This window comes from Lepeophtheirus salmonis, chromosome 1, assembly GCF_016086655.4.
Source record: "Lepeophtheirus salmonis chromosome 1, UVic_Lsal_1.4, whole genome shotgun sequence".
Taxonomy (NCBI): Eukaryota; Metazoa; Arthropoda; class Copepoda; order Siphonostomatoida; family Caligidae; genus Lepeophtheirus; species Lepeophtheirus salmonis.
In genome coordinates, this window is record NC_052131.2 from 6416074 (window position 1) to 6430031 (window position 13958).

The 13958-nt window shown below is 29.9% G+C and overlaps 2 protein-coding genes across 3 annotated transcripts in view; both read left to right on the forward strand.

The window, feature by feature from the left end:
• LOC121115530 (uncharacterized) lies at positions 1 to 10937 on the forward strand. 2 transcript variants are annotated; one of them, XM_040709657.2, is made up of 13 exons: positions 1 to 202; positions 3548 to 3662; positions 4154 to 4355; positions 4412 to 4562; positions 4621 to 4704; positions 5248 to 5303; positions 5361 to 5428; positions 9158 to 9230; positions 9285 to 9417; positions 9486 to 9547; positions 9803 to 9931; positions 10011 to 10343; positions 10682 to 10937. In XM_040709657.2, exons 1-13 carry the CDS (start codon positions 55 to 57, stop codon positions 10757 to 10759), a joined length of 1632 nt encoding a protein of 543 aa, XP_040565591.1. In that variant the 5' UTR covers positions 1 to 54; the 3' UTR covers positions 10760 to 10937. The 2 variants fall into 2 exon arrangements, with proteins under 2 accessions (XP_040565591.1, XP_071743686.1); XM_071887585.1 differs by lacking the exon at positions 5361 to 5428 and having other exon boundaries at positions 4621 to 4709.
• The window catches only part of LOC121115546 (uncharacterized), a 24827-nt gene continuing 21775 nt past the window's right edge, over positions 10907 to 13958 (forward strand). The window contains exon 1 of the mRNA XM_071887581.1: positions 10907 to 11141. The gene's annotated coding sequence lies outside the window, so the exon portion shown is untranslated. The remainder of the gene's footprint in view (positions 11142 to 13958) is intronic.

A 13958-nucleotide genomic window follows, 5' to 3' on the forward strand; every position in this document is an offset into this window, starting at 1 on the left:
CTATTCATGCATGGATATAATATGTTATATATTTAAAGGTAGGTCATTCTTATTATGCTTTCCTCTAGGGACTTTTGCACTTTTTTAATCATGATGATATCCTTCCACCTTCTCCTATGTCCACTTCTTTCGTTGGGCATTAGAATACATGAAGAATCAGGCTGTCACTCTACAAGGGTAATGGATCCAATAGAAATAGCAGGTATGCCTAATATTAATTATTATTTTAATTTTTTTGTGAAAGAGTGCTGTGTAAATTTTTACAAATATTTAAATTGTATTTTGGGTTATACGATCATGATACAATACATAAATGTACAGTGTAATATGTACAGATTATTACACATTTTATCTCATTTGCATAATGGCGTTTAGAAAGAGAGAGAGAGAGAAGAAATAGTGGATGTACATAAACGTTAGGGTGGTTTGTTTTTGAACTACGGATAGTAGTAAGGAAATAGTATATGCAAAATGCTCTTCACTTACTAAGTTTAAAGACGTCGGCAGGGTCGAATAGAGGGGCTGGAGCCTCCCCCCCTAAATTAAAGAATTTTTGAATTTACTAGAAAATTTGATATTTGATTTTTTTTTGGTAAATAGCTGTAGATTTTTGAAATTTTATTCGAAAAAAAATTATTTTCGGATTTTTTTTTCTGAAAAATTCCAAAAACCCAGCCTTCTTTACCCCCAAATATTATCCAGAGGACGCCATTGATGTTATCTTTAGGTCGTACTTATAGATTAATGTTTTTAAAAGAGGCCAAAATCTTTACTTACTTATTGGGAGTAAATTCTACATGGCAGTTGAAAATTATTGTGGTAAATACATCAATCATATATTATAAATTAGAGCTATAAAAAATAAAAATTATCTTATTTTCAATCGATAAATTCTGTTTTTATGTTATGTCAAAGTTTTATTGAATTAGATTTACTATTTCTAAAGTTGAATAAATGTGAATGCATACTACCTAAATGAGTATTATTCATTCTAGTTACACACCTACTTTAATCAAACATAAGGTATTTCGTCCCTTTTAAAGGTATTATGATAAAACTTCCATGACTTAATGAGTAACTACGTCATTTAAGCAATAAAAGACCGATAATGACAATGACCGAAATGATAGGAATGCAGGTTCTTTATCTTTGTATAGCGAATATAACACCCATGAGATGTGAAGTTTAAATTATAAGGTATCAAAGACATCCCCAGGATTATAGGTTCTTTTTTTTTTTTTTTTTGGTGGGGCCGGGGAGGGCCTTGGTTTTTGGAATTTAAAAAATAAAATCGTACATTAAAAAAATTTCAAAAATCTACAGCTGTTTAAAAAAAAAGTTTAATATAATTTTCTGAAATTTTTTTTCGAAAATACATTGTTATTCACGAAAATATTGTAGTAAATAGCAAAAATTCCTTTTTTTTTTTTTGGGGGAGGGCGCCAGCCCACCCCTGTAGGTGCCCATGGGTGTGTGGTTATTTGATTAATATTCGTTCTAGCTATTGACTATTTTCTTTCTATAATTTTCTTCAATCCATCTAGTTGTGAAGGAAATTAAAGATAGCAAGAACTGCCTTTTTTGTCATTGGGACTGTTTTGAATGGTGAAAAAATAGGACCAATTAGAAAAAAGAATAAAAGGGCTGGAAAAAAAACAACGACAACACTAATTTGTAGTGATGTCCAAATAATCCTTAAAAATGAAGTAAATTTGCAAATAAAAAACTCAAAATGCAAATAAATCCGTTAAAATAGGATGTATTCTGGTAAAAACAAAAATACAATAAAAAAACTTTAATGAAGCTGGTGCTTGTTATATTGAATTATCATCCTGTGTGGCTAGGCATCGTCTTCTTATGAGTACTTCTCCAAGAAGTCTTTGAACTCCCTGTTGTTGATCTTGGCAAAGGGGATATTAGCAGAGACCAAAGCCTTCACTAGGTCAGTATTGAAGACACCCTCGCTGTTATCATTGGAGGGGATGACGTTGAACGCCTTCAATGTAGCTTTGTCTCCCTTGTTCTTTCAATCTATATTCTTTTTGTACCTGGCACTCTGTTGATGCTGTTATAAGACACACTTCCTGTCGGCTTTAGCGCTAAAGTTGAAAAGCTTGCATAGCAAATACTTTATTATCAGGCGCATATGTCAAAATCTTGAAGCCACTGTGCTCCATAATGAGCACAGATGGTCTATCACTTCTAATCAATGTAATATAGAGAAAAGAAGTTATACTAGATGCCACTTTATAATTATAGAGAAAAAACGGATTATAAAAAATCTAGATAGCTTTGGTGTTAACATGGATATAATATTTTTTTTGAATATCTGAGTACTTTTCCCTTTATAATCCATGGTGCCAATGGATTCATCCTTTCCTATTCTTTTTCTCTTCCTCCTCCAATGTCTGTACTCAATTCTTCCTTCACTCTAATAATTGATTTTTTATTCTTAAAAATTGCGAGAAAAGGCCAATAAAGAGCAAAAATGCAAAAATATACAAATAAGAGCCCAAAATGCAAATAAATCTTATTTACATAATTTGGACATCCATAACTGATTAGAAATACAGTCCTGAGATCGATCTAACATATAAATAATACTCTAGCATTGAATAAATAAATAATTTCCCCATTTTTCAAACTTTGATCGAGATGTTTGACCTAAAAAATGATATTGGTTAACAATTTAATTTTGCATAGGTTATTTTCTTGACAACTATTTCGCAGTAATCAAAATCAAAATTCGAAAAAAGTTGAAAAAATACCCACCCTAATCTATATATTTATATATAATTGTACATTTATTTACATACAAGATCATACGTATGTAAATATATATTTATATCGAGAGGGGAACAATTAATATATTATTTTTTGTCTTTTTTCAACTGCATCTCCATTATTATATTTATACTTGAAAGAGCATTAAAACATTCCCTTGGTAGAGAGAATGAGAGTAGGAAAGTACATCACCCCCAACCATAAAAATAACTAAAAAACCATTGTATAAATTTGCAATAAATCTCTTCAAAGACAGAGCCAACTCCAAGTAGCATGTTAGGTTGTGCGACCATATCCAAAATGTTCCGATATTTTATATATTTTGATACATAATGAGAAGAAATATTAAAAAACAATAATAAGAGCAATTTTTTTATGATATTTTTTTTGCATTGCATGGATTTCATGTATTAATTTTCTTTTTTTAGTATATAATGCTACGTTCTTTTCACTAATTCGCCTTCAATCTTCTTTAAAGAACTTGAGTCGAGCTATGCACTTAAATTCTAATAGGATTGCCTAAAGGACTCTAGACAAAGAGTGGACACTCACGGTAAGGAATGTAGGTTTTAGTAGTTCTCAATTCTGATTGACTTGAAATTAGAATCTGCTACTGTCCCTCCTGCTCGGGACGCAGCCAGTGTGTAGTGGGGGGAATTTTGCGATTCTCTGAATAGTCCATTGTAGAACTAAATGTCTTAAGAACTAATGCCAACAAATTGTGTTTTTTTTTTAAATAAAAATAATAACTGTTTATTTGTAGACAGTGTAGGAGAAAACCAAGTACGACCCTGGATGGCATGGATTGAGATACGACGTGTGAGAAGAGGCTCTCATCATTGTAGTGGAACAGTATTAAACAAACAGTGGATTTTATCGTTAAGTTTCTCCATTGCAGTCATATATAGAGTTGGGAAACCTAAGCATTTTTGGTATACAAAAAAAACCCCTAAAATTAATGTTGTTACCCTGACTACTTCAATAATGTTCTTGAGGAGAGTTGCTAAGCTACATTTTAATTAGATTAGCTACAAGAGACTATAAGAAGAAGGAAATAAACACTTGTTCCCCTTAATATAAAGCCATACGATATGGCTAGGAATAATTCCATTGTTGATCCTGAACTTTATCTGAGTCCTACATATACATTCGCAGAAATAACCCCCTTAAAAACCTTCTTTGAATAAACACAAATCCTTCTTAGATGTTATCTTTTCAATAATGAGAACAGATTTATAAAATAAAATAAAAAATAATGTTATAACTAGAGAAATGAGATTGCCAACTGCAATCAAAAACTCGCACGCTATAAAATGCTTAGACTTACAACTCTATTCATATTTGTATATAAATTTAAATATCTCCCCAGAGCTGCTCACTGCTTCTGCTTAGATTATCTTCATTGTACAAGGGACAACATGGGACTTCAAAAGGAAATCTATGACTCTAAAGCATTCTATAAGCAGTTAAAGATAGAGCCAGGAACGGTCTTACTTCCATTTATTCCCGTTCGAGTTTACTTCCCTTCTGAAACATTTATTCCGGTTGAGTATTATCGTGGATCTTATTCGGTGAGTTTTGATATTAGTCTATAAATAAGTGCATATATTTATCCACACCTTTACAGGTACGGGAGATCCGAGTGCATGAAAACTATGTTGAAGGAGATATGGATTTTGATATTGGAGTCCTTCGTCTATGGATGTCAATCAACTATGATGTCCTCTCTTTTTTGACAACGAAGCCCATATATATCCCATCTCCAAGGAGATCCAAAGGTGTTGTATATCTTTTATAATAATCAAAGTTAATTTCATCGAAGTAATTTATTTTCAGATAATGATTTAGTAAAAGAATTTGATTGTCAATTATCCAAGGATCAACACATTACTGAAACAATCATGGATAATTGCTATGCATGTAACGTATGATTTCCGTGGTTCAATTAAATATATATTAAGGTGACCAACTGTTTGACTTGAGTTGCTGCAGAGGAAACTTTCGATATACAATATACACATTAGCTGACAAGTTCTGTGGTTCACGCGTAGATGGCGTTTTTTTAATTTAATTTATTTTTGGTAACTACCTACATCCAAAAAGCGAATAAAAAATAGAAACAATAATGGAAATGATTGTTTGAAAGACAATTTTGAACGAAAAAAGGTGTTTTCTATGTTAAGCACATGCCTTTTCAGCCCCTGTGGTTTGTGCTTAAAAGTCTGAGAATGTTACAAGAGTAAAGAATTAAAATAATAATAAATTACTAGAGCAATAGCTAGTATTAAATCCTTTGATTATGACACCTCAACTTAAACTATTTGACTCTATATATTCTCGATGCTATATTCAAATCCAATTAAAAAAATATTTTGAAAAAAATGCAAATTTATTATATAAAATCAACAATATAATTCTTATCTAATTTATTTAAATATCCCATACGTTAATATATATTTATAGTTCCACAAGGGAATGCATCACTTGGAAAATGCACCCTGTGTCAAGCCCCAAATCAGGTAAAGAAATATAAAATATGTTTGTAAATTGCACATATTACTCATTATTCTTAACAGAACTCAGTATCGTACATATCAGGATGGAGAGATAGCGAACTTTTTTCTAGAAAAGAATATATTTGCAAGTATAGAGACATTATCATTATTTTAGAGAGTAAGGGTTGGGGCTAGTTGATACATTATTTGGTTAGTGGCATATAAAAAAGTCTTAAGAAGTGATATTGACCCGTTAATATTGGTAGTGGTGGTTGGGGAAGGGGGGCGATAGAAAATATTAGTGCTTATTTTGAACTTTTGTTCAATGAAGAAAGAGAAAAAAGGCCCAAATTCAGTTTTTAGTTTGCCGATTCCTCTAACTATGTAAATAATTGTTTGGAATTGTTCACAGTTGTTCAACAAGATCTAATTCGAATTCAACCAATCAACGTTGAAAAAAATGGTAAAGGGGGAAGTAGAAAAATGGGCAGCTGACAAACCAGATTCAGTGTACATTTTTGTATCGAATAATTGGAAATTTAACTATTCTTTTAAAAAAAATAATAGTTTTTAGTAAATTTTAAAGGCACTTTTAATACAGATAGGTAACAGATAAACTATTATTTACATATAATAGAGCGTACATATAATATAATATCTTAAAGATAGCCAATGGAAAATCAAAAAGATTTTATTTATATTTTGTGTCTTAATGTTAAAATTCTAAACTAAAATGATCTACAATAATCTATAAATGTATAATAGGTAAATTTCTATAGCATAAATTCCATGTTTACAATTTTTTTTTATTGTTTTCTATCCATTTGATCTAAATATAATTAAACCTGCACACCTTTTTGAAACTCTTGAAAATGCAACATGGGAAGATACTGATTTTTGTAAATATAAGCAATTTTTTCAAATATTTGAACATGTAGTTTATTTATGTCATTGCCATTGCTAACTTCCCATGTTCCTTCTTCAACCATAATGAAATTTTTTACTAAGATTAACTCGCTAATACTCTTAATAATTCCCTTTTTTAATACGTATTTAATATTTTTTCCCCCTTTTCAGTCTGTTTAATAATTTTTTATTTATTTCTATTTTTTTTGGTGCATTTTCGAATCGACAACCCATAACTTAAAATAAAAATTTAAAGAAACAGGGAAATTGATCTTGTTTTATGAAAAAAAAACTTGCCCTCCAGAGCCCAGGAATATGGTTTAATCATAATTAAGCATAACCTTACATAAGTAACTAAAAATTCTAAGAAAAACTTTTATTCTATGTGTAAAGTTTTTATCTGTCTACGTTTTTGAAATACATATGTTTTTATAATTTTTTTTCTAAGCGGGATGTACATTACACACACAGATAAATTATTTTAATACCATATAATTAAAAATAACATACATAGTATTAAAAAAATATTTATCAACTAGCCCCTTAGATACTATTTGACTATTCATCATCTAATAACTCATTGAATACTTAATCGGTTAACTCCATTTTACTCTTAAATTAACAACAAATTCATAAAATAAAAAAGGATTTGATAAATCTAAGCGCACAATTGAGTTTGAGAATATAATTTAAAGATAGGTTGTAGATTCAGAACTCGTAGGCTTTTCCTTGGAAAATGAAGTGTTTAAACTTGCCTGCATATCAACCAGCCCTGATCTTCTTTATAAATATGTAGTTTATGATAATTGGTGTCGGAATGTGTTTGCAAGTGGGGACAAATTATATGATATAGACGTCATCAGGGTTTCTGCAGAATTCTTTTTGGAGGGCAGTGCCGTGGGTAGGAGTTTTTTTTTTGGGGGGGGGGAGGGGAGTTTTTGTAAAATTTTATAAATAACTTTTCCAGGGCGTCCGCAGGGGGTGGGCTGTAGTTCCCCAAATGAAAGAATTTTTACTTTTTACAAAAAACATTTTTGCTCAGGATTAATAATTTTTAAGAGATATACAGGTAATTTTTTTTTTTCAAAGATGTAATATTTGAGGTTTTATTTTCGTATTTTTTTAGATGTGAACTTTTGAATTTTGTAGAAAAAATGTAACATTTGAATTTATTTTTTCAAAAAATATAATTTTGGAAATTAAATTTTGATTTTTTTCTCCAAAACATTTAATATTTGAAATGTTCTGTGAATAGCTTTGAATTTTTAAAATATTTTTTATAAAATTACATTTTGGATTTTTTTTTGCAAAAAAATTCCATTAACTTCCATTGACTTTTTAATAAGAGAATAAAAACTTTCTTGCAATAATAAAAAGTTAATTTTTTTGGAAGAGGCTCAATTTAAACCAATGATATTATTTTATAACGTGTTTTTTTTTTTACAAAAGCCGATAGTTTTATAGCACGATAAGTGTTTTTTTACTAAAATAGCAGCAATGTCTCAGGCCTCATTACTAGGAGCTATGCACATTGCACAATATGTGGACGCAAGATTTTGATTTTTTTTGCGTTTCCTTCTCCACATACGCATTTCATACATATTAAATTTTTTGAAATTTCAAATATTGTTTGAAAAAAATATCAAAAATCCTCACCGATTGACAGGCCATTAATTTTTTAAGGAAAAATACGTAGTCATTCATAAAAATTTCGAAATCCACACCTATTCACAAAAAGTTAATTTTTTTCTACTAAATTTCAAAAATCCTCAAAAGTTCACAAAATATTAATTTTTTAGAAAAAAATTTATTTATAATAGAAAATTTTTCTAAAAAAATTTCAAATTTGAAATTTTCTATTAAAGAGCAGAAAATCCTTAATAATTTAGCCACTCTAGTCCACCTCCTGCCGACGTCCCTGTATGTAATATTACTATAATTAATGACAACTACGTGAATATAAGTATTGTGACAATGTCAAAGACCAAAATTATTTTTGATTCTTTTTTAATTCAAGTTTTTTAGACAGACATTTAATTGTTTTCAAATTGTGAACCGAAATTGGGAAATAGTCTATGTATAATTAAGATTTATTCAACACATTTAAAATAATGTGTTATTATCGTGCCAATGTCTTTTACTTTAAAACACACAGGACGCCCGCAGGAGGATTATTTTTTTGAATTTTTTTTAAAAAGAAAATACTAAAATTAATATTTTCTTCTTTCTGAGGTTAATTTGAGTAAATGTAATACTATACTGTTTACTTTGATTTAATCAGTGCAACTGTATCTAACCAAATAAAAGAACATTAAAAAAAATATATAATTTTTTGTAAACAAATTTCAAAAATCCACAGCTTTTCACAAAAAAGTTAAATTTCTATTTAAAAATTTTTAATTTTGTTTTACAATTGGAAAAAAAATATTAAAAAATTATATTAAATTTTTTGAAAGAAAAATTCCAATAATAATTATAATATTTTGTATTAAAAAGCAAAAATTCCTTCTTTTTTTTTTGGAGAGGGAGTACAGCCCCTTCAGCCCACCTCCTGCGGACCCCACTGGGACGTCATCAACTATTTGTTTATAGAATCAGTCTATATTAAATTTTAAAATAAACCAATTCATACCAAATTTTTTAAGTACCTTTCAGATCAAAGTTTTTCTTTGATCTTTGAGACCGGTCCATTCTAAACTTCTTTAAAGGACCGAATGAGTTTGGTTCACTAAAAATCATAAAACTTTCGGACCGGTCTTGGATTATCTAACCGAAAACCAACACTATTTTATACCCTACGCAGTATTATCAACATTAATTAAAATGTTGAAAGTTCATTAGTCCCCTTGTAATAATTATGAGTATTCGTATCTAAGAGACTCCATGACAACATGACTATGATATAAATACCTTTTATTACTTATAGATGTGTTATTCTTTTGTTATTTTTTAAATATGTATTTTTAATATAGAACGGATCATTTGGGACCTCAAAGATTTCAAAAATGTGAAACGGAGTGTGTGACACGAGAACTTCCACCTCAGGTAATGAAGGATATAAATGTAAATACGAGATAATCATATTTCAATCATCCCTAGCCAACGGCATGCCTCGACACCAAAGTACAAAAAACATTCGCAAATGAAGACGTTGATATCGTTTATTTATTTAGAAATGGTTCAATAGATCCACAAAGATTTTACTCGACAGACAATCTGTACTTTGTAAGAAGTAATAAGAATCACAAATATCTAACATTCATGAACCCTCATATTTTATTTTATGGGGGGTGTCTCTAGGTCTTAGAACCCATACGTTAGGTGAAAATTTCATCACTTGTATGAATCCAAAACATCTCAATGTAAGTTTCATTCATTTTACTTTTTGGAGTGGTTTGTAGATTTCTATATTTGTGAGGGTATAAAAGGAAATCATTCTGATTTCAGAGTTGAAAATAAATATAGAGAATAGTCAATGTTTATAAGCTATTTCTAACTATTTTTAATTTATAGATAATTCTTAATATTTAAAATTTTGGAGATATAATATGACCACATTAAATTCGACAAGGAGTAAGGGAAGAAAATACTAATCACACTCTTGTACACATTTTTAGAAACCAGGTGGATGGTGTCCTAGTTGCCCTAGAACGTATGTACGGGGACTAGACTGTATGGAATTGGCGCGTAAGGATGGCCAGTACTGGGGGTTCTGCTCCATTGATTGTAAAAAGGAAGAAGTACATGTATGTAACGAATAACATCAATTAGTGGTTTTTACCGATAATGAATGATAAAGTACCCTAATATCTCATATTTTTTCAGAATGAGGGAGACTTAATCATAAGCATTATGGATGAACGTAAAGTGGAATCTTTTGCAAGAGATCCACTGGAATGCCCTCATGATTTTTGCACTCTTCCTCACAGATCAGCTCCTTCTTACAAGTCCCTGGATCTCAATGGAACGGATTGGACAATATCTCATCAGCATGCAGAGAGGGCCATCCTTCAGCAAAGGGATGAAAGATGGGACATACCTCCCACTCAGTACTGTTCATTTTATGGGGGCTCTGGGATATGGAAACTAATGGGAGATGGGAGGCCGATCCTTGTGGCTATAACGTCAAAGCCCCAACAGAAGAAGTGTTCAGGGGAAGTAAGTTCTTTATTGTATCTATCTGAGGGTGACCATATTTTGATTTTCATAAAAGAGTAGATACACGAAGCATTTATCATTCTTATAAGGGGTAATATTTTGAATTTTATGCAGGGGCCATAATAATATTTTTTTGAAAAAAAAGAAAAGATTTTTACTAAAACTATTTATCTTATTTCAACTAAAAATCGATTTTGAACAGTTTATCCAACAAAAAAATAGACATTTCATCAATTTATATAAATGTCTATGGACAAAAAAAGAGGACCCTTGGTCACCTTACCATATATTATGTATTTTTAGAGTAGTAATATGTTTTATTTCTGTTATAACCGTAGATCGTAGGCCATGTCCGCATCGTACCGCATGTGTCGTGGATACTGAATGCTATTCGCTCAGGGAAGTGTCTTAGTTGAGCCTGGATACATGGAATTACCTACATACGCGCCTTTTTGGATCTTATCACACTTATCAACAACGTTTTTATGCGTCTATTTTTTTAATTTGTATTATATTTTTTTTTTGTCAAAATATGATTCACATCTCTTTCAAATACATATATTATACATGAACCATACATTGGTACATATAGAACATATTGTTTCATATTCATCTTACATTGAACTATTTGTGAAGCGTTTTCCCTCACTTTTGCTCGATTCATTTTAGTATTATTAGTGTAGGAATAAAAACAGTATTGTTGTAACGTGTCGTCTGAGATGAGGACATCCGCAGCATCCATGAGCTTCTTGGAGCTACTATGACGTCATTATTCAAATCCATTCAGCGACAATTATGGTAAGAGTCTTTAACTATCATTAAAGTACATATAATATTATATGTGTAGGCAACGGAAGTAGAAATTACGGAGGGATATAAAGTCATTTCAAGCGAGAAATATATGTATACATTTAAAAGGGTTATTCATTTTCTAATTACAACCCTCACGCAACCTTTGAATGAAATACATTGTCAATTTTTTAACTTGTTTTCGCTGTATCCGTGTTCTGATTGTTTATTGATTGAATTCAAATCAGCTATGGTCAAGTGGTGAACAAGATCCGAACAACTTTCTCGCCTTTACCTCACAACAACAGAAATTACCTATGTATTTGGTTTTTCAGCTGTGGATAGCCTCGTCTCACTTGATATGTCATGGCTATTTCATAATTTATTATTTTTTTATAAATAAACAAAGTAATAAGTCATACTACACTTATGCTACAGGAATACAATTTCAAATTGATCCTTCGTCGTAGATATCATATATATGTCATATTGGGCATCTTATGATTTCTATAAAGACATTTTTATCACAAAATAGGGGTTGAAATTTTAAGACACAGTATTTAGTGAGTTGAGATATACAATTTGACTGAATTGAGTGAAACATTTGTTCTTTTGAAAAAAAATATCATGGTAATGGTAGTGAAAAAGTCTATAAAAAGTAATATTGATTCAACATAACACCGTTAGACCCAGGAGCTTGAAACTTTGCATTTGAACCTGTTTAGGCTAAAATGGGGGGAGGGGTTAGAAAGGATCACTAAGGGGACTTATTCTATACCCAAAAATAGATTTTTGAAGCTCAAGGAGACTAGATAAACGGTTGATATACGAATAAATACGTTTTCTAAATTTATTCAAAATCAAAAAATTATGGGGTAAAAAAAGAAAAAATTGGTTAAAATTGCACTTTGGGGTTTTCAGATGCAAAAAAAAATGGATTTCCAATAAAAAATTGGATTCATAAACAATATACATTTTGTAGAAATTTGTCCGAAGATTTGTTTGCATATAAATTTAACACCTAAAGATTGATATTTGACTGAAATATCTACCTTTTTCTGAATAATTTTTCAATTCATTCTCTTATTTTTTTTCTTCATACGTCAATTTTTCATTTTTAAGAAAAGAGCAAAAAAAAAACAACATGATTTTTGGACATTATATTTCTAACTCAACTAAATTTTAAGTATTTCAATATCCGGAACACTATATTGTATAATTATTTAAATATTTGTACTAATGAGCCAGAAATCGAGGATTATTTTTTAGACGACATTATTATCCATTACTTTTTATTTTTTGCTAGTACGTAAAAATCTTGGTGGTTTGTGTTCCTCTTAACAATTCCATTAAATTCTATTCACTACTTTTTTTTGCAAGATTAGTGTAGAAAAGTTTTGAGTAATTTTCAAAACAAATTTTTTCATAAATATATGTTGGTATGTTATTTGATGTTTATAACACATTTTTCAAAAATTCATAATAATACGTAGGTATATTATAATGATTGCTTGCACCAAAGGGATCTAAACATAAAGAAGAATTAATATTGACGATTGTCAATATTGATTCCCGCTTCCTCCTAGGCCCTTGCAACCCCAGGTAACACTTTGCTAGTACAGTTTAAAGAAAAAATTAGGGACTATAATCTACTCTATAAAATAAATGAAATTTGCAGGCGAAAAGTTCAACTCATTTAAAAGCGGTAAGTATGTACTCTATATAAAATTTAAAAAAATGAATTTTGCCATAGAGGAGGTTTAGAAACGAGCTAAAGAACTCCCTGGCTCGTCAAATGATATTAATTTCTCACCAATTATTATTATTATTATTTAAATCTTGAAAAAAATTATATCTAAGTATTGAGTGAGTGGTCACATAGAAAACGGAGGGTAACACCAAGGATTTGTTGGGGTGTTATCTTTTATATTATTAAAGTCAAATTTTTTGTTCGTTGGCACATATTAATTCCGGGTAATACCAGGTCAAACGCTAGTTATGAATGAGGTTCAATAATCAGGGGTGCCGCCAGCATTATAAATTATAATTTTTTTTTTTTTTGAGGGGGGGGGCGTAATTTTTTGGAAAAAAAATTCCAAAGAATAATTTCAAATATTAAATTCTTTGGAAATAAATTTCAAACGGCCTTAGACACTCATACAAAATTAATTTTTTTGGAAAAAAATTGGAAAAATAATTTTTAAATAATTAAACTTCAAATATTTCCAAAAATAATTCAAAAAATTCATAGACACTCACATAGAATTAATTTCTTGGAATTTTTTGTGAAAAAATTAAACTTTTTGAAAAAAAATAATTTAATATAAAATGTTTATATCTACTGCCCCTCCATCTCACCACCTGATGGGCGTTCCTCATTCTTCTTTTTAAACTTACTAATTTGTTGGATTGGTGAGTGAGGAATTTGGCTTGAAATATAACAATGAATACTTTTTTTAAAAATAAATAGGGATATTTGTATGTTTTATAACGCTGATAATCGGAGTGCTGAATAGATTTATAGAAAAATATTTCTTTATAACAATGAAAAAAGATGAATTGAGGAGTAAGGATTCATATGGCACTTACGAGTCAACAGAGAGGAACTTCTTTTATGTTTGTTCCTCAAGTATAAAGTTAATAGAGTCGTACTCTATGTATTTAGTTATAGATATATATATGTATGTATTGTTCAAAGAACGGACAGGTTCTTTGGAAGTAGTATATGTATTTCATTTTTATTATTCCAATGATTTTCTTTCAACTCAACAGCTGTTGCTTCCAAGAAAAACGGCCATTAATAATTTACAGATATATTATTATACT

Bases quoted from the DNA above. Each gene is read 5' to 3' on its own strand.
- LOC121115530 (XM_040709657.2), top strand. From the start codon at position 55: ATGCTTTCCTCTAGGGACTTTTGCACTTTTTTAATCATGATGATATCC. The intron at 3,663-4,153 runs GTTAAGTTTCTC...ATATCTCCCCAG, and splicing joins AACAAACAGTGGATTTTATC to AGCTGCTCACTGCTTCTGCT. The intron at 9,418-9,485 runs GTAATAAGAATC...GGGTGTCTCTAG, and splicing joins CAATCTGTACTTTGTAAGAA to GTCTTAGAACCCATACGTTA.